The sequence below is a fragment of the Marmota marmota genome, unplaced genomic scaffold (genome assembly GCF_001458135.2).
Source record: "Marmota marmota marmota unplaced genomic scaffold, marMar, whole genome shotgun sequence".
In the NCBI taxonomy this organism is placed as follows: domain Eukaryota; kingdom Metazoa; phylum Chordata; class Mammalia; order Rodentia; family Sciuridae; genus Marmota; species Marmota marmota.
In genome coordinates, this window is record NW_025999942.1 from 12,796,487 (window position 1) to 12,814,687 (window position 18,201).

Genomic DNA, 18,201 nt, shown 5'->3' on the forward strand with positions numbered 1-18,201 from the left:
TGGGTGAATGGAGGGAGGGTGGTAACTTTAGGGCACCTGTGGCAGCCTAGGCTCTGTGAGGCCTATGTCCTTCCTGACCTTGGACCTCAGCATCTGTGGCCAAGCTCTGGGTGGAGTTGGGCACTAGGGATTGCTTGATACTGGAGACCATGTCCTGTAGGGGCAGGGGCTCCCTCTACCTGCCCGAGTCTACTTGCTGGGCCCAGAGCTCCAGAAGCCCTTGCTTGGGTCCTTTGGAATCCTGCATATCCATCTGTCCTTCCCCCATCTCCTCCTCCTCCCCACTGTGACCTGTCCCTGAGCCTGGGAAGGGGCCACATGGGGCTCAGAGCCTCTTTCCTGATAGCCCACCTGGTGCTGGACTCTCTCCCAGTGACTTGCCTAGTGTTGGGTTTTTTCTGATTGGTTCAGGATGACAGTTCTCTGATGATTGGTCCACACTGGCACCTTGCTGTCTGTAGATTGGTCCACAGTGGCACTTGGCTGTCTGCTGATTGGCTGGCACTGAGCTCTGTGCTAATTTGCCCCATCTGGTACTGAGCTGTCTGCTGACTGGCGCACACTGTTACTGAGCTCTGGGCTGATTGGCTGGCACTTGACTCTCTGCTGATTGGCTTGCACAGGCTCTGAGGTCTCTGCTGATGGGCCAGCACTGGCAGTCTGGTCTCCTGGCATTCCTTTGGTAGCTGTGGCCAACAAAGATGTGGGTTTCTGGTTTGGTGCGGGCAAGGTGGACACTGGGGAGAACAGCTGCGAGGCTAGGGGCTGCTGTGTCTGCCTCCTCCTGCTTTTGTGCCCCCTGCCTAGTGGGAGAGCTGGGAAGCCACTGATGGGCTGGGGTTCCAGGGAGGAGAAGGGTCATGGTCTATTCCCAATGGCTGGGAGTGTGGTGGCATCAGGAGGTAGGCCTGGCTGTGGTGGCCTTGTGGGCTGTGACAGTGCAGTTACCTGCAGGATCAGAGTGGATCAGGAAGTGCTTAGGGCTCTAATGAGGACAGACTGCCCAGCTGTCCACCCACCAGCCTTGGAGTTTGCAGCTTGGGTCATGCGTAGGATAGAACTTAGGCATGGCCATGCAATGTTCTGCTCATGATGGACACTCTGCTCGGCCATCCCTGGGGTGGGCTTAGGCTGTGAGACAGGGCTGGGTCTGTTCTGGAGTCCCTGACTTGTGTGTCCTTTCCCTCTGTCCCCAGAGCCCAAGGTGGTATTTGCCAAGGAGCAGCCGGCACGCAGCGAGGTGAAGGCCGAGGCGGGGGCCTGCGCCACTCTGAGCTGTGAGGTGTCCCAGGCCCAGACAGAGGTGACGTGGTATAAGGATGGGAAGAAGCTGAGCCAGAGCTCCCAGGTGCGCGTGGAGTCCTCTGGCTGCAGGCGGCAGCTGGTGGTGCAGCAGGCGGGCAAGGCGGACGCTGGGGAGTACAGCTGCGAGGCCGGGGGCCAGAGGGTCTCCTTCTGCCTGGACGTCACAGGTGAGTCCTGTAGTACCTGTTTGGAGGTGATGAGACTGGCTATTGGCTCAGATGGACATTCCTGTGAGATGTTTTCCTATTAGATCTCATCTCTCCAGCTTCTATCTTCCTAACTGGAGGACAGTAGCTGGCTGGGAATGGCTCACAGGGAGAGGGCTTTTTATGAACCCCTAGTGGGGTTTCCACTCTCCAATGACCAGTCATACCACAGAGTCTACCCAGAGCCTTCTAGGTTCTCCTTGGTGTGCAGGACACTGGCTCTCCCTGTGGTCTGACGTGGACCAGATGTCATGTCTGTGCATCTTTCTGTCGGATGCTCTGGTGCCCTCATCTGCACCACGGCTAGTTCTCACTAGTGAGAGAGGTCTGAATTTCCCAACTGGGGTAATGGGTATTTCACCCATCGCAGGGTGTGTGGAATTGTTCAAGGCATATGTGCATGTTGGAGTTCTGGTGTTCTGGGGCAGCCTCCCCTCCTGTGAATGGTGTGGCCATGGTCTGTGACTCAAAGCTGGTGGGAAACCCTGACCTAATGTGGGAGGTTTTCCTCCTGTTCCATCCCACAGATAAGAACCATCCTTTGCCCAGTGTGTAGATGCTGTGTGAGGCCCTGCCCACTGGCCAGTCATCAGGTGGCGTGGTCAAGGTAGTCATAGTGTCACCGTCTGATGTTAAAGTAATGGCCCCCAAACCACAGGCTTTACTACAATGTGTTCTCATAATTGTTTGCTTTTGTTATTAGGCACTGTTTTTAATTTCTTACTGTGCCTAATTTTAAGATAAGCTTCATCATGCTGTGTGTACGGGGAAACCCAGAACCACACAGGGCTCTGTGGTACCAGTGTCCAGGCATCTGTTGTGGGTCCTGGGTGTGTTCTGAGCAGAGAAGGGGATGCCTCTACTGTGCTGAGGGTGCTGAGGCTTCCCCAGGGTATGAGCTGGTGTGGCCTGCAAAGGGTCTGCCCTAGCCGTCCAGCCAGATGTCCTTCCCCAGGTGGCTTCCTGTCCTGGACAGAGTCTCTGACCTGTGCGTCCCTTCCCTCTGTCCCCAGAGCCTAAGGTGGTGTTTGCCAAGGGACAGCCAGCACATAGTGAGGTGAAGGCCCAGGCGGGGGCGAGTGCCACTCTGAGCTGCGAGGTGGCTCAGGCCCAGACAGAGGTGAAGTGGTACAAGGATGGGAAGAAGCTGAGCCAGAGCTCCCAGGTGCGCGTGGAGTCCTCTGGCTGCAGACGGCAGCTGGTGGTGCAGCAGGCGGGCAAGGCGGACGCTGGGGAATACAGCTGTGAGGCCGGGGGCCAGAGGGTCTCCTTCCGCCTGAATGTCACAGGTGAGTCCCTGCACAGCACCTTGCCTTGTTTGGTGACATGCCCTGTGCTTTCCGTTAGACTTCTGTGCTCAGCCGTACCCCTCCTCCCTCCCTTCTTGTTCATATGTAGCTGGGCTTGGTAGTTGTGGGGGAGGACTGCCCACCCCCTCACACTGGAGTATAACTTTGCGTGGGGTGCACTAGCACCCTGAACGCTGCCCCGCCCCTGCTGATGTTCTCTGCTGTCTGCGTTTGGCTCCCTCTGGCCTGCAACCCCTGATAGACCAGGTGTCTCCCCAGAGAACGCTGAATGTTCCTCTGCCTCCTATGATCTGGCTGCTCCTGAATGCTGTCCCCAGCACCACATGGGTAGTTGCTGGTGAGGGACATTTTAATTGATGCTGGGTAGGGTCAGAGGAAATTTTGGACACAGTCACTCTTGGTGTGATCTCAAGACTGACCTTCGGTATCTGGGCTGTTCCTATGCCCTTTCTCATAGGGCAGAGATCTCCGTGCACTGCTGGGCAACCTCTAGGCCTGGGCCTTCCTGCAGTGTGTGTGGGCAGAGGGTTGGCAGCCATGTCTGGGCTGCCCCTGGAGTCAGGGTGGGCCCTCAAGGGAAAGTTTGTTTCCTTTTTGTCTTTGGTTAGCACTGTTCTATGTCAGAATTTTACTTTGGAATTTGACGTACAGATTTAGAACTGCAAAGGAATACATTAGTTGAAGCTACATCAGTTTTCGTTAAAGTTGAGTTTCTGTGGCAGGATCCACTAGCTGGTAGAGCAGAGCTGATGTTGTAGAACTTCCTAGTGAGTCGTGTGTGTCTGCCTCCCTGACTGACTCACAGGGAGTCTAAGAGCCCAGTTTACTTTCCTTTCACTGTGGAGTCTTAACATCAACCAGGTGGGCTGTGGCACAGCAGACCTCCAGGTGCCCAACAGAATGGCATGGCATAGCAACAGAAGGGGTTTGTGATCATGTAAGGGTCCCCAACACCCTGTGTGTCTTTCTAAGATGTTATTTAAGGAACTCCAAGATGTTGTTTTATGATATTTTTATGGTGATAAATTTGGAAAGTCTTGACAAATTGACAGATTCTTGGGAAACAATATGAAGATGTCACACAAGAAGAAATAGACAACTCAAACTGTCCTATAACTTAAAAAAAATAAGAAATATTTTTCATAGAGAAGGGTGTAAGTCCAGGAGCTCTCCTGCTAAATGTTCTGGAAAGAACTGACTCCACCTTCCTTGAGAGTCTTCCAGAGAACAGAACAGGAAGAAACACTCTCGATCCTGTTGGACGTAGACAGCCCAGTACACCGGGAAAGTGTGGAAGACAGAGATGCATCTTCCGAGATGTCAGGCCACAACTTCAACAGCACCCAGCAAAAGTGATGGAGCAGTGGCCAGGAGGAGACGGTGCACCCCCCACCCCAGGGCAGTGTCCAGGAACGCAGCACTGGCTGAGAGTGAAACACTGGGGAACCCAAAGAGCAGCTGCGATAAGGATACAGCATCAGGCCATCCACCAGGTCCCTGACCACTACAGCAAATGGATACGTGGATAGTAGGAAGCGCTAGCTGGCTTGCAGCGAGAGCTGGTCCTTGAGGGGAAGGCACAGATGGGAAGAGGAAAATGGAATTGAAGGTACTGCAGTTGGAGTTGAGTGGAATTCTGTGGCTCTGTTCCGGAAATCCAAGGATATGTGATCAGGTGGAGTTAGTGGCTTACCAAGGTAGCCTGTGCAGATTTGAGTCCACTCTGCGGGGGGCGAGCAGCGAGCAGTGGAAAATGAAAGCTCAGAGTAGAGGATGAAGGCCTCTTATCCAGAATGTTAAGCCAGAAGTGCTTGGGTTTTAGATTTTCTTGGATTTGGGGATATTTGCATACACATAATGAGCTATCTTTGGGATGAGACCTGAGTGTAAATGTGAAATTCACTTGTTTCATACACATTCCACACATAGCTTGAAGGCGATTTTTCACAACATTTTAGGAAGATTTTGTGCATGAAATGAGGCTCCTGGTGTAGGATTTTCCACCTGGAGCAATCATATAGTCGCTCAGACAGTTTTGGATTTTGCAGCATTTTGGTTTTGGATCAGGGATTCTCACTTGTGTTTACATAAGATGCTAAGTGTAAAGCAAGACATTCAAAGGCTCTTCAGGGTAAGTCAGACATTTTTGAGAGACACCAAATAACATCTAAGTAAGTGGACATAAGGGCATGGAAGAGTCAGACCATCATCAGCCTGCAGGGTCCCCATGCTGTGGAGCAGGCCCGGGTGCAGGGTGCAGAGCACGCTGGCCCTCAGGCTCTGACAGGCAAGCTGAGCGTCCCCCGTCGCTGAGAATTGACTAAAGCTACGGTAGCAGACAGCGGGTCCACGGTGTGAGACACAGGAGCCCTGCATCTAGCTGTGCCTACTGGACTCTGCATGGCCCCCACACAGGCAACACTGTATTCATTCTTGGGAATGTTTTTAGGACATGAAGCCACATGGAAACACAGCTGTCTGGTACTTCTCACCATGTACAAAAGCTAGTCAGGAGAACTAGAGATTCAGGATCCTGGGAGAGCTGCGGTGGTCTTAGATGACATCACAGATGCTTAGAAACTTCGTGCCAAGGAAAGATTTCTAACAGAACAAGACATGATCACAGCGGAGCAAGAGTGACAATCTGACTATGTTAAAACAAAGACTCAGACACATTGGAGGCTTCTGGTTCAGTGTGCTTGGTGTTGCTGCATCTCAACAACAGGCTGGGTAACATATCTGAGAAGTTCCTGTGGCTTACAATTTTGGTGGCTGAAGGTCCAAACAGTATGGAGCCCATTTCCTGGTGAGGGTCCCAGCTGCACCACAAAGAGAAGCAGAAGGGGACTGGCCACATGCAGAGGGGGCCAGACACACCAAGATTTGTGACGGCCTGCTCTTGTGAGACCTGATCCATACCTACAGGAGCCAGCTTTCCCCACAAACCTCGATTCACACAAGAGGGTGAAGCCCTGAGCTCATCAGCTTCCACTGGGTCCCCTCCAAAGAGTCCCATGACCTCCACACTGCACACAGGAACCAGCTTAAGGCACAGGAGTGTTGGGGGACAGCACATCCAAGCCATGCAACACACAGAGGGAGTCTACAGCCATCCTGCGGGGGACAGAAAAGCTTGCACATGTAAAGAGAGCACCTAGATTAAAAGAAAAACCATCAACTTAAAATGCACATCAGGCTTGAACCTTGAAACAACAGAGGAGCACCACTGACAGCCAAAAACACGAGAAGGTCTCTACCCTCAGGACAGGACCCAGGAGCCAGAAGTGACCCATATGTCCCCAGAGGAGCTGCCAACATGCTCAGAGCAGGCAGGAGGTGGGCCCTCCCAGGTCCTGCCCAGAGCTCATGCTCTGCACAGTTCTGGGGAGACTCTTCTTGGTCACTGAGGGACAGGTGCAGCATCAGGCCCTGCAGTCCCTCCCTGGAGGAGCCTGTGCAGGGAGCTGTCACGCAGTCCCCACCTGGAACAGCTCCATGCAGCAGGCTGTGTCACACACCATGGTCCCTTGTGCTGAGGGTGCTGGGTTCTCCAGGACACAAGCTGGTGTGGCCTGCAGAAGGGTCTGTACTCAGCCACCCAGCCAGATGTCCTTCCCCAGGTGGCTTCCTGCCCTGGACAGAGTCCCTGACCCATGTGTCCCTCCCCTCTGTCCCCAGAGCCCAAGGTGGTATTTGCCAAGGAGCAGCCGGCACGCAGCGAGGTGAAGGCCGAGGCGGGGGCCTGCGCCACTCTGAGCTGCGAGGTGGCCCAGGCCCAGACAGAAGTGACGTGGTACAAAGATGGGAAGAAGCTGAGCCAGAGCTCCTGGGTGCGCGTGGAGGCCTCTGGCTGCAGGCGGCAGCTGGTGGTGCAGCAGGCGGGCAAGGCAGATGCTGGGGAATACAGCTGTGAGGCCGGGGGCCAGAGGGTCTCCTTCCGCCTAGACGTCACAGGTGGGTGCTGCTAGGGCTGGGTGAATGGAGGGAGGGTGGTAACTCTAGGGCACCTGTGGCAGCCTAGGCTCTGTGAGGCCTATGTCCTTCCTGACCTTGGACCTCAGCATCTGTGGCCCAGCTCTGGGTGGAGTTGGGCATTGGGGTTGTCTGTGGCTGGGAAGCGTGTACCTGCCTGTGCCTACTTGCTGGGCCCAGAGCTCCAGAAGCCCTTGTTTGGGCCCTTTGGAATCCTGCATGTCCATCTGTCCTTCCCCCATCTCCTCCCTCTCCCCACTGTGACCTGCCCCTGAGCCTGGGAAGGGGTCACACAGAGCTTAGAGCCTCTCTCTTGATGGCTCATTTGGTGCTGGGCTCTCTTCCCTGCCTAGTGCTGAGCTCTCTCTTGGTTGGTCCACACTGGCGCTGAGCACTCTGCTGATGGGCCCATAGGGGTACTGAGCTCTATGCTGATTGGCTTGCACAGGCTCTGAGGTCTTTGCTGATTGGCCAGCACTGGCATTCTGGTCTCCTGCATTTCTTTGGTAGCTGTGGCCAACAAAGATGTGGGTTTCTGGTTTGGTGCTCAGGTGGACTCCCCTGCTGTGTCCGCCTCCACCCGCTTTTGTGCCGCCTGCATGATGGGAGAGCTGGGAAGCCACTGATGGGCTGGGGTCCCAGGGAGGAGAAGGGTCATGGTCTATTCCCAATGGCTGGGAGGGTGTTGGCATCAGGAGGTAGGCCTGGCTGTGGTGGCCTTGTGGGCTGTGACAATGCAGTTACCTGCAGAATCAGAGTGGATCAGGAAGTACTTAGGACTCTGATGAGGACGGGCTGCCCAGCCGTCTACCCACCAGCCTTGGAGTTTGCAGCTTGGGTCATGCGTAGGATAGAACTTAGTCATAGCCATGCAATGTTCTGCTCATGATGGACACTCTGCTCGGCCATTCCTGGGGTGGGCTCAGGCTGTGAGACAGGACTGGGTCTGTTCTGGAGTCCCTGACCTGTGTGTCCTTCCCCTCTGTCCCAGAGCCCAAGGCTGTATTTGCCAAGGGGCAGCCGGCACACAGTGAGGTGAAGGCCCAGGCGGGGGCGAGTGCCACTCTGAGCTGCGAGGTGGCCCAGTCCCAGACAGAGGTGACGTGGTACAAGGATGGGAAGAAGCTGAGCCAGAGCTCCCAGATGCGCGTGGAGTCCTCTGGCTGCAGGCGGCAGCTGGTGTTGCAGCAGGCAGGCAAGGCGGATGCTGGGGAATACAGCTGTGAGGCCGGGGGCCAGAGGGTCTCCTTCCACCTGGACGTCACAGGTGAGTTCTGAGTTTGCTGGTGTGTGAGGATGAGACTGATATAGCGGATGTTCCTGGGTGCTCCTGCCCTCAAACTCCATGTCTCCACGTGCCCCGTGCTCACCTGTGGTTTTCAATCCTAGTGTGAGTACCGATGGCCAATCCATGTGGACAGCTAAGTTTCTGCACCAGACTTGCCCTCCCAGGTCTAATGCTGAGGGGCGTTTCTCAGCACCTGGGAAACTATGCACTACGGGCTGTGGCTTTACCTGCTGCTTGGGCTGAGGTGGTCCAGAGACCTGAGGCCATTGGGATCGTCGCCCTTTCAGTGCTCTGGGACACTCTTCCCTCTGTCCTCATGGACCTGAAAGCTCTCTGAGCAAGTTCATGGGGGAAACACACGGACCCTAATTTTGTTGCACTGTCTGTGCAACATGAAGGGCAGGGTGATGCATTTGCTGGGAAGGTGGGAGGCCAAAAAGTCTCTTTTAATAAGACCTATTTTCATTTTGTCTCAAGTTGGAGCAGTCAGTGTCTACATTCCCTCCATGGCTTGGTTTATAAATTCAGAAATGAAAAGGAATAAACCAATGAAGTCACATCTGCATGCTTCATTAAAATTGATTTTCTACACTCTTAGCTGCTGATGGGTAGAGCATCAACGCACAGCATCCCCCTAATAAGCCGTGTGTCTGCTCTCCCTGGCTGGTTGGCAGGAAAGCCGGGAGCAGCTTCATTTCCTGAAGGAGTCTAATGTCACAGAGAGAGGACCATGGGCACAGTGCTCTGCAGTTGCATTAAAGTTTTGTGGGTGTATGTGGACACCAGGGAATCCCACTGAGTTCACTGGAAATGTCATGGTGTGAGGATAAGCCATTATTTTATACAAGGCAACAAGGCACCTTTTCTTAGTAATCAATTACTAGAAGATCATGTCAAACCTACACAAGAAAAACTAGGGAGTGGAACAGTCCTCTAATCTTCTAAAGAAGTAGGATCATAGTAATAATCTTATAGAGCCCTATCTTAGCCCAGTGGCTCTGCTAACAAATCATACCAAATATTATCCCATGTTAATAGAAATTCTAGAACGCTGAAGGAGGAAGTACACTCCCTAGCTCATTTTATGTAGGTAGTACATGATCGACGCCAAAGCATACAAGGTCAGCAGGAGGCTTATATTGCCAGTGTGAAGTTCAAGCTCCTCTGCTGATGTTAGCCCAATGAGTCCAGCAAAGTGAAGGGTTTGTCTGCTCTAGGAGATGTGAAGTGCAGGAGTGCAGGCCTGGTTCACCCAGGAACATCAGGTGGTCACCAGGGCCCAGTGCTAACAGGCTTGAGGGACAGGGTATGACTCATCCTGGGCATGCAGGGACAGTATTTGATGAGTGTGACATCAGAAGTTGTGAAGATTGTTTGACACAATTCAACATGCAGTTCTTAGCAAACTCTGGATGAGATGATTCCTCCTTAGCTTAACAGAGTGGTTGTAGGAAAAGTGAGGGCAAAGGGACACCAGTGGTGCAGACTTCAGAGAGTCACCTTCAAGACCAGGAGTGGACAAGGGAGGGGTTGCTGTCGGCATTGGAAAGGGAAGGAATGGGGCTCGGACACTCGTGCTGGGGCTCACAGAGGACAGGGTTATCAGTGCAGAATGCCGGAAATATCGAATGCCGGAAATATCGTTGACTGTGTCCAGGAGGAGAGCAGGGGCAATGTCCATGCTCAGGTGTTAGTGTACAGACTCTTCTTCACCCACACGATTAAGCAAGCAGATGACGGAAGTGTAGTTTCCAAGAACTAGCGCAGAGCCAAGAGCGTGGCGTTACTGTTCCAGGTCTTCTCAGACACAGGCCCACAGACGTGGTGAAGATGCACATCACTAGACACTTGAGAGGAAGCAGAAGGGGTTTAAGTGCATGGAGGCAGTCTGTGGGAGAGCCAGAGGTTCGCAGTCACAGTCCAGGTGCCTGCTGCTTCTCTCCAGGAGTAGGAATATCGACAGGCCAAATGGGCAGAGCCACTCCTGGAGAGCAACTGGAGGGCACGGGCGACCAGAGTCAGGACATCTGCATGGCTGAAGGCAGGAGCAGACAAGAGGACAGGGGCAACTGAGCAGTTAGCTCAGAACAACTAGGTAGCTGGTGGGCTGGCCATGCCTGTAACCCCAGGGACTCGGAGAGGCTGAAGCAGGAGGAGACAGGTTTGAGGCCAGCATCAGCAACTTAGCAAAACCCTGTCTCAAAAAATATAATTTTAAAAAGCAAATTGGGGATGTAGCTCAGTGCTAGAGTGCTTACCTAGCATCTGCAAGATCCTGGGTTCAATGCCTAACATCACGCACACAAACACACACACACACACACACACACACACACCCAAAAAAAGGAAAGAAAAGGGACACAGCTCTGAGTGTAACCAGGTCCCTCTCCTCCTTCATGACTCTGTTCTTGTGCTACCAGGAGGTATAGAGAGGGATGTTATTTTCCAAACTAGTTCTAAGACCATTAAACTTAGAAAAAAAAATTGAAAATCAGATATCCAACTCAACACAAAAGGAATCCAATACAGGCTGTACCTCAGCGTAGAGGTGAAGCAGGTCTTCAAGGTGGACCTCAGTGGAGGTGAGGTGGGCTCTTAGCAGGTGTCCTGTGTTTCTCCATGACTTCAAGTTAATTGTACTTTTCTTAGAGAGAACATAGGGCATTGGCCATTAAGCAAATGGATGTATTTACCTGTGGAGAAACTGAAACTGCCCCATCAGAAGACACTCTATAGGAGGAAAGGGCAAGCCCCTCAGATGGGGCCTACTCAGGACCCATGACTGTCCACAACCTAGCAGGTAATCATATGCAGAGCTGCTAAGAAGGAATTGGAAAACACAGTGCTACTGAAAGTGGGCAGGATAGTTTAGCAGGACTAGCCCAGAGCAGCCCACAGCAGGACACAGCAGCCCAGAACAGCCCAGAGCAGCCCACAGAGCCCACAGTAGCCCACAGCAGCCCACAGCAGCCCACAGCAGCCCAGGGGAGCCCAGAGCAGGACACAGCAGCCCAGAGCAGCCCAGAGCAGCCCACAGCAATGCAGCAGACATCGGCAGCGACTACCTCATGGGGCTAAGGAGAGTGGGTGGGAGCCAGAGCAGTGTAGACACACCCAGAGGGATATTGGGCTGGCCCTTCCAGACCCTCCCCAGAGCTCATGCCCTGCACAGTCCTGGGGAGACTCTTCCTGGTCTCTAAGGGGTGGGTGCTGTGTCCTCAGGGAGGAGTCTGAGCTGTCACAGTGTTCCCACCTGGTACAGCCCCAAGCAGCAGGTACAGGCTGTGTCACACACTGTGCTCCCTTGTACTGAGGATGCTGGACTTCTCCAGGGCACGAGCTGGTGCGGCCTGCAGAAGGGTCTGTCCTCAGCTGTCCAGCCAGTTGTCCTCCCGCAGGTGGCTTCCTGGACAATCTCTGACCTGTGCGTCCCTCCCCTCTGTCCCCAGAGCCCAAGGCTGTGTTTGCCAAGGGGCAGCCAGCACACAGTGAGGTGAAGGCCCAGGCGGGGGCCAGCACCACCCTGAGCTGCGAGGTGGCCCAGGCCCAGACAGAGGTGACGTGGTACAAGGATGGGAAGAAGCTGAGCCAGAGCTCCCAGATGCGCGTGGAGGCCTCTGGCTGCAGGCGGCAGCTGGTGGTGCAGCAGGCAGGCAAGGCGGACGCTGGGGAGTACAGCTGCGAGGCCGGGGGCCAGAGGGTCTCCTTCCGCCTGGACGTCACAGGTGAGTTCCTATGGGACACTAAATTGGCTTGTTTGGAGGTGATGACTGGCTGTACCCATGGCTGACCCAGTGGTCTTTCCACTTGACTTCCCCCAACTGCTTACCCCATCTTCCCCACTCCATGGTCAAGCCTAAGGCTGAGCCGGGGGTCCTGGAAGGGAAGACAGGAAGGACGAGGGCCCTCTGTGCCTCAGAGGCTTGGTCATGCCTGGCACCTGCTCAGAGCTGTCCTGATATCCCTCCGGGTCCAGGACTGCGTCTCTACCAGGCTTTCAGTTCTGAGGTAGGCCAGCGTCACTCTCCCGGTTGTGAGGGACATCCAGCTTCTGATTTCAGTGTCTTTGACCCTGATGAGGGGAAACCCAAGCTCTGGTCATACTAGGAGTTATCTCAGGGTTGACCCACAGGTTATCGTGCCTATGTGTCTGGCCTGCTTCCCTCCTGGCATGTGGATTCAACGTTCTCTGTGTGCCCACTGTGGCATCGTGCAAGTCCACAGTCTGTGGCAACGCCTGTGCTGCATACGCCAGGAGCAGTGATTGGTTGACACACTCCTTAGGCAAACCTCTGAGGTTTGGAGTCTTCTTTTTAGAGCAAATTTTGTTTTTCTCTTTCTTGATTATAGCACTGTGCATCAATGTGCCTCTTAGGAGTTTAATTTGTGAACATGGAAGTGGAACAAGTGTGAAGCTTATGGCACACCTGTGGGTTTTGTTGGAGCTGTGTCACTGCCACAGCAACCTGACTGGCCAGGCAGAGAGTTCTGAGCATCTCTCTGGCGATTCCTGTGTCTAGCTTCACTGCTGACCCCTGAGAGCTCTGGGAACTGGTGTAGTGCCCTGTGTCAGGGTGCACCTGGGGGGCAGGTGCCCTGAGCTGCCGTGTGATGGCTTGGTCCTGTGCCCCGTGTGAGCAGTTGTTGCCATGGGCACCAAACACAGGCTCACTGTGTGTGTTCTTGTCAAGGTATTTGTGACATTTTATGATTTCATGCAAGGAAATTTGAAAAAAATTGACAAATTAGCCAATTCCTGGAAAAGTACATCAGAACTTACACAAGAAAAAGTAGAGAACTCAAACAATCCTATAGCTTTTTAAAGCAATGGAGTCTAATTTAAAAAATCTCTCAAAAGAGCTAAATTCATTTATCATGGGTAAATTATACCATATATTTTTAAAATAAACTACTCTGTTCATGATCATCCTTCTAGAGAATAGAAAGGGGATATGTGCCCCCTGTCTCACTTTATATAGATGGTATAATACTGACATCAAAATCTGGTGAAGAGTGCATTCAACTTTGCAATCACAGGCTCATCTCAGATGGATACCAGGGCCAAAATCCTGTGCAGAACACTGGCAAACTGCATGGGGCCCATACTGAGAGCACAGTACACACTGGGTGAAGATTGGAATCCAGGACACAAGGTTGTTTATTGATCAGAATATCAACAAATCAGTATGATTATGGCTTGAAGAGACCATGAGAGAAAAGGCATGAGTCTCCTTCAGAAGATAAGAGTGCCGGGTTTCAGTTCATGACTAAAAGGCTCAGAGGTCACTCCAGGGAAACTGGGCTGACTGGACTGCGCAAAATAACCACACAAGAGACACAAATACCTTTTTCATTGAGGTCGCTGTGACAGATCCTCTGACCTTAAGGGTCTGCAGGAAGAGAGAGAGAGAGCACGTGCTGACCCCTTTTATTGAGAAGAAGCTATTCAAATGAGGCAAGGGGTTAGGTTTCAGGGGCTGAGTCTATCTTCATGATGTCCACTGTCAGCAGGTTGACTCACACCTGGGTAGGCCACAGCCAAGGGCACAGTAAGAGAAGGGGACACACATAAGGCACTTCCATGGAAGATTCTATCCTAAACAGGGCAAGGGGTTATATTACAAAGGAACAGATGAGCATAGCTCCACCCATGGGGCTGTAGCAAGACACACCCATGCACAAGACACCGACCCTCGGACCCAAGAAGGGTGGGGAAAGCTCTGCCACATTTCTGCGACTGAGTGCCTCAGCACCCAGCTGGGGAGTATGACTCAGTCAAGTGCAAGATTGGTCTCCCACAATAGAGAATGGAGTGCTCGATAATGTTACAGAAAATATGGCACTGGAGAGAGACAAGCTATGCTTGGAGATGTAAAGAGCAAGATTCTTTCAGCTCCTGTGTGGCTCGACAGAGTCTTCTCCGAAGGCTGAGCTCTCCCCTTTGTTCTCAGCATCTTAATACAAAACAGACTCCTGGGTTTCAAGACTTCCCTCATGCAAATGGTCTTGCTCCCTCCTCCATCTCCCAGCAGCTGCCACAGCTGCTGAGCAAGTCTGATTACAGAAGCAGAGACTTGCAGACTGCAGCTGTTTACACAGAGAGACCCCTCAGGAAGGAGTTGCTGCTGCAGTAGAATTTGACTTCTCGCCTGAGAGACATAGTTTAGTTTTCTTTTGTGTTTAGACCTTCTTAGGCTGGGGTGTGGCTCCATGGTGGAGCACTTGCCTGCGTGTGGGAGGCCTATCAGTTCCCAGCACTGCAGCAAACCCCTGCCCTGGTAAGAAGAGGAGCTTCCTAAGCCCTCTGTGGAGGGCACCACAGCAGCAATCGCCACCCTTTAGCATAACTCTGAGCACTTCCCTTTTAAGGACAACAGGGCCACATGACAGTGTGTCCAGCCTCATGTGGATACTGAGGAGGAATATCAAACAGAGACTCACAGCTTGGGTAAAGTGAGCGTAGATTCCAAAGAGGCGGTGGTCAACCCTTCTGTCTGTAGATGGGCTGCAGAGAGTCAGAAAGTAACAGAACTACCATAGCATCCCCAGTACCGTGGTTGTAACTGCATGCAGAGGAAGCATATTTAAGGCCTCAGAGAACAAATTAGTAAGTATGTTAGGGGGACACAGAGGTGACACGAGTCAGTGTTGAGAAACGTGTAGAAGACAGAGAGAAGTCTGCTCCTGATTATCCACAGAGTTCTTTTTCAGGGAGTGTGAAGATTGTCAAGTTGAGTCCAAAGGCCAGGTGGAGACACAGTACCATGAGCAAAGAGAGAACATTCAATCTGTGTAAACCCAGACGTACTCTTCAGCCATAGTACAGAAGACAGCTGGGCACCACAAGGGCATAGAGACAGGGTCAGGAGAACACCACATGGAGCCCAGAGACCTGAGCATCCTCAGAGCACCTTTTACCATGGCAAGGGTGTGGGGAACAGAAAGAGGATGGCTGCCAGGTGAGTGGTGTGGAGACCTCAGCCACAGGTCTTCATGGAAGAGAATGGAAGTGACGTCTCCCTCTCTCCACACACAGTCATCAATTGGGTGCGTCAGACTCCCACCTGGAGTAGAACCAGCTCTTAGCAGGTGGTGTAGATCGTGTATGACCCCAGGGTAACAGGTTCCTACACAGGACATGATGGCGCTCCCCACAGAGGCAGATCGACATATGTCTCCTGAAAGGAAGGACTGTTATTGAAATATGTAATGAGCCCCAGAACAAACATGAAGGAGAGCTCACGCTACTGACTACTGAGTACAAGTCTCAGCAGGGAGACCAAGCACCATTGGCTAGAAAAGGAAAAGCCTCAGCCACATGGGCCTCAGGATAAGGCACAGGAGTGGCCGAACATCACCAGAGGAGAAGCTGTCAGGCTCATAGCAGGCAGGAGCTGGGTGACCCAGCAGAGCTCATGCCCTGCACGGTCCTGGGAGGACTCTTCCTGGTCACTGACGGGCAGGTGCATAATCTCCAGGGAGGAGCCTGTGCAGGGAGCTGTCACAGTGTTCCCACCTGCAACAGCCCCATGCACAGGGGCAGGCTGTGTCACATACTGTGGTCCCTTGTGCTGAGGGTGCTGTGCTTCTACAGGGCACAAGCTAGTGTGGCCTGCAGAAGGGTCTGTCCCCAGCCGTCTAGCCAGATGGCTTTCCTCAGGTGGCTTCCTGCCCTGGACAGAGTCCCTGACCTGTGTGCCCCTCCCCTCTGTCCCCAGAGCCCAAAGTGGTGTTTGCTAAAGAGCAGCTGGCACGCAGCGAGGTGAAGGCCAAGGCGGGGGCGAGTGCCACTCTGAGCTGCGAGGTGGCCCAGGCCCAGACAGAAGTGACGTGGTACAAGGATGGGAAGAAGCTGAGCCAGAGCTCCCAGGTGCGCGTGGAGGCCTCTGGCTGCAGGCGGCAGCTGGTGGTGCAGCAGGCGGGCAAGGCAGATGCCGGGGAGTACAGTTGCGAGGCTGGCGGCCAGAGGGTCTCCTTCCGTCTAGACGTCACAGGTGGGTGCTGCTGGGGCTGGGTGAACGGAGGGAGGGTGGTAACTCTAGGGCACCTATGGTAGCCTAGGCTCTGTGAGGCCTGTGTCCTTCCTGACCTTGGACCTCAGCATCTGTGGCCCAGCTCTAGGTGGAGTTGGGCACTGGGAATTGTTTGTATCTGGGGAGCGTGTCCTGCAGGGGCAGGGGCTCCCTCTACCTGCCCGTTCCTATTTGCTGGGCCCAGAGCTCCAGAAGCCCTTGCTTGGGCCCTTTGGAATCCTGCATGTCTATCCCTTCTTGCTTCCTCATCTCCTCCCCTCCCCACTGTGATCTGTCTCTCAGCCTGGGAAAGTGCCACCTATGGTTGGGAACCTTGCTCCTGATAGCCAGACTGGTGCTGGGCTCTCTCTGGATGGAGACAGACAGCTGTCTGCTGATTGGCCCACAGTGGCACATAACTCCCTACAGATTTTTTCCACGCTGGCAGTTGGCTGTCTGCTGATTGCCAGCCAAGCACTGGCACTTGGCTTTCTGCTGATTGGCCCATAGTGGCACTTGGCTGTCTGCTGATTGGCTGGCACTGAGCTCTCTGCTAATTTGCCCCATCTGGTACTGAGCTGTCTGCTAACTGGCCCACACTGTTACTGAGCTCTATGCTGATTGGCTGGCACTTGGCTCTCTGCTGATTGACTTGCACAGGCTCTGAGGTCTCTGCTGATTGGCTAGCACTGGCAGTCTGGTCTCCTGCATTCCTTTGGTAGCTGTGGCCAACAAAGATGTGGGTTTCTGGTTTGGTGCTCAGGTGGACTTACCTTCTGTGTCTGCCTCCCCCTGCTTTTGTGCCGCCTGCATGGTGGGAGAGCTGGGAAGTCACTGATGGGCTGGGGTCCCAGGGAGGAGGAGGGTCATGGTCTATTCCCAATGGCTGGGAGGGTGGTAGCATCAGGAGGTAGGCCTGGCTGTGGTGGCCTTGTGGGCTGTGACAGTGCAGTTACCTGCAGGATCAGAGTGGATCAGGAAGTGCCTAGGGCTCTGATGAGGACAGGCTGCCCAGCTGTCCACCCACCAGCCTTGGAATTTGCAGCTTGGGTCATGTGTAGGATAGAACTTAGGCATGGCCATGCAATGTTCTGCTCATGATGGACACTCTGCTCAGCCATCCCTGGGGTGGGCTCAGGCTGTGAGACAGGGCTGGGTCTCTTCTGGAGTCCCTGACCTATGTGTCCTTCCCCTCTCTACCCAGAGCCCAAGGTAGTGTTTGCCAAGGAGCAGCCGGCACGTAGCGAGGTGAAGGCCGAGGCGGGGGCCTGCGCCACTCTGAGCTGTGAGGTGGCCCAGTCCCAGACAGAGGTGACGTGGTACAAGGATGGGAAGAAGCTGAGCCAGAGCTCCCAGGTGCGCGTGGAGGCCTCTGGCTGCAGGCGGCAGCTGGTGGTGCAGCAGGCGGGCAAGGCGGACGCTGGGGAGTACAGCTGTGAGGCCGGGGACCAGAGGGTCTCCTTCCATCTGGATGTCACAGGTGAGTTCTTGCGGTTCTACCGTCACTGAGTTTGGAGATGAAGGGGAGCCTTGCCAGTGCCCACAGTGACCTGGTGTATTTTCCATCCATGTCCATATCTGTACGTCTCCTGAACTCACACCTGTGGCTAGGCTACTGGGTGTGAGAGGAAGTGTGTGAAGAGGCCAAGGCTGTGTGCTGCACTTGGCGTGTCCACCTGTGATGTCCATCTCATATTCCCAGAACCTGTCCTGACCCAGCAGTGTTAGACTTTTCTGGACTCTGCTCTTCCCTGGTGCTCAGGGCTAAGCTGACTCTCTGGAGTATACCACAGTTCCTCCAGGACTCACCCAGCCCCCTACACGCTCTTCCTGCCAAGAGATATTTGAGTTTGTTGAACCAACCTGGGAAATCCCAGACACTCAGCCAGATCAGGATTTGACCAATGCTGACATGGGCTCTGGAGGGTCAGTTGTGTAGGTGTTCTGGAACACTCTTCCCTTCTTTCCAAGGACTCGGACATGCTGTCTACCCCTCTGTGGACACGTGCTGTGCTACTCACAGGAGAGGTTGGAATCCTGTTTTCAAAGCAATTCATGTTTTGTGTTATTTTATCTCTCTCTCTCTCTCTCTCTCTCTCTCTCTCTCT

At 53.6% G+C, this 18,201-nt stretch overlaps 1 protein-coding gene across 39 annotated transcripts in view; it reads left to right on the forward strand.

The window, feature by feature from the left end:
- The window catches only part of Obscn (obscurin, cytoskeletal calmodulin and titin-interacting RhoGEF), a 138,633-nt gene that overhangs the window by 38,337 nt on the left and 82,095 nt on the right, over positions 1 to 18,201 (forward strand). For 25 of the 39 annotated variants that reach the window (XR_007346945.1, XM_048801358.1, XM_048801391.1 and 22 more), the window contains 7 exons: positions 1,197 to 1,472; positions 2,525 to 2,800; positions 6,500 to 6,775; positions 7,785 to 8,060; positions 11,531 to 11,806; positions 15,800 to 16,075; positions 17,298 to 17,573. The exons of 3 other annotated variants lie outside the window; for them this stretch is intronic. Coding sequence is in view for 35 of the 36 variants with exons in the window: in XM_048801358.1 (XP_048657315.1) it covers positions 1,197 to 1,472; positions 2,525 to 2,800; positions 6,500 to 6,775; positions 7,785 to 8,060; positions 11,531 to 11,806; positions 15,800 to 16,075; positions 17,298 to 17,573 (1,932 nt within the window). In the remaining variant the exon portion in view is untranslated. The remainder of the gene's footprint in view (positions 1 to 1,196; positions 1,473 to 2,524; positions 2,801 to 6,499; positions 6,776 to 7,784; positions 8,061 to 11,530; positions 11,807 to 15,799; positions 16,076 to 17,297; positions 17,574 to 18,201) is intronic. 11 more of the 39 variants (XM_048801371.1, XM_048801376.1, XM_048801395.1 and 8 more) reach the window with 8 other exon arrangements.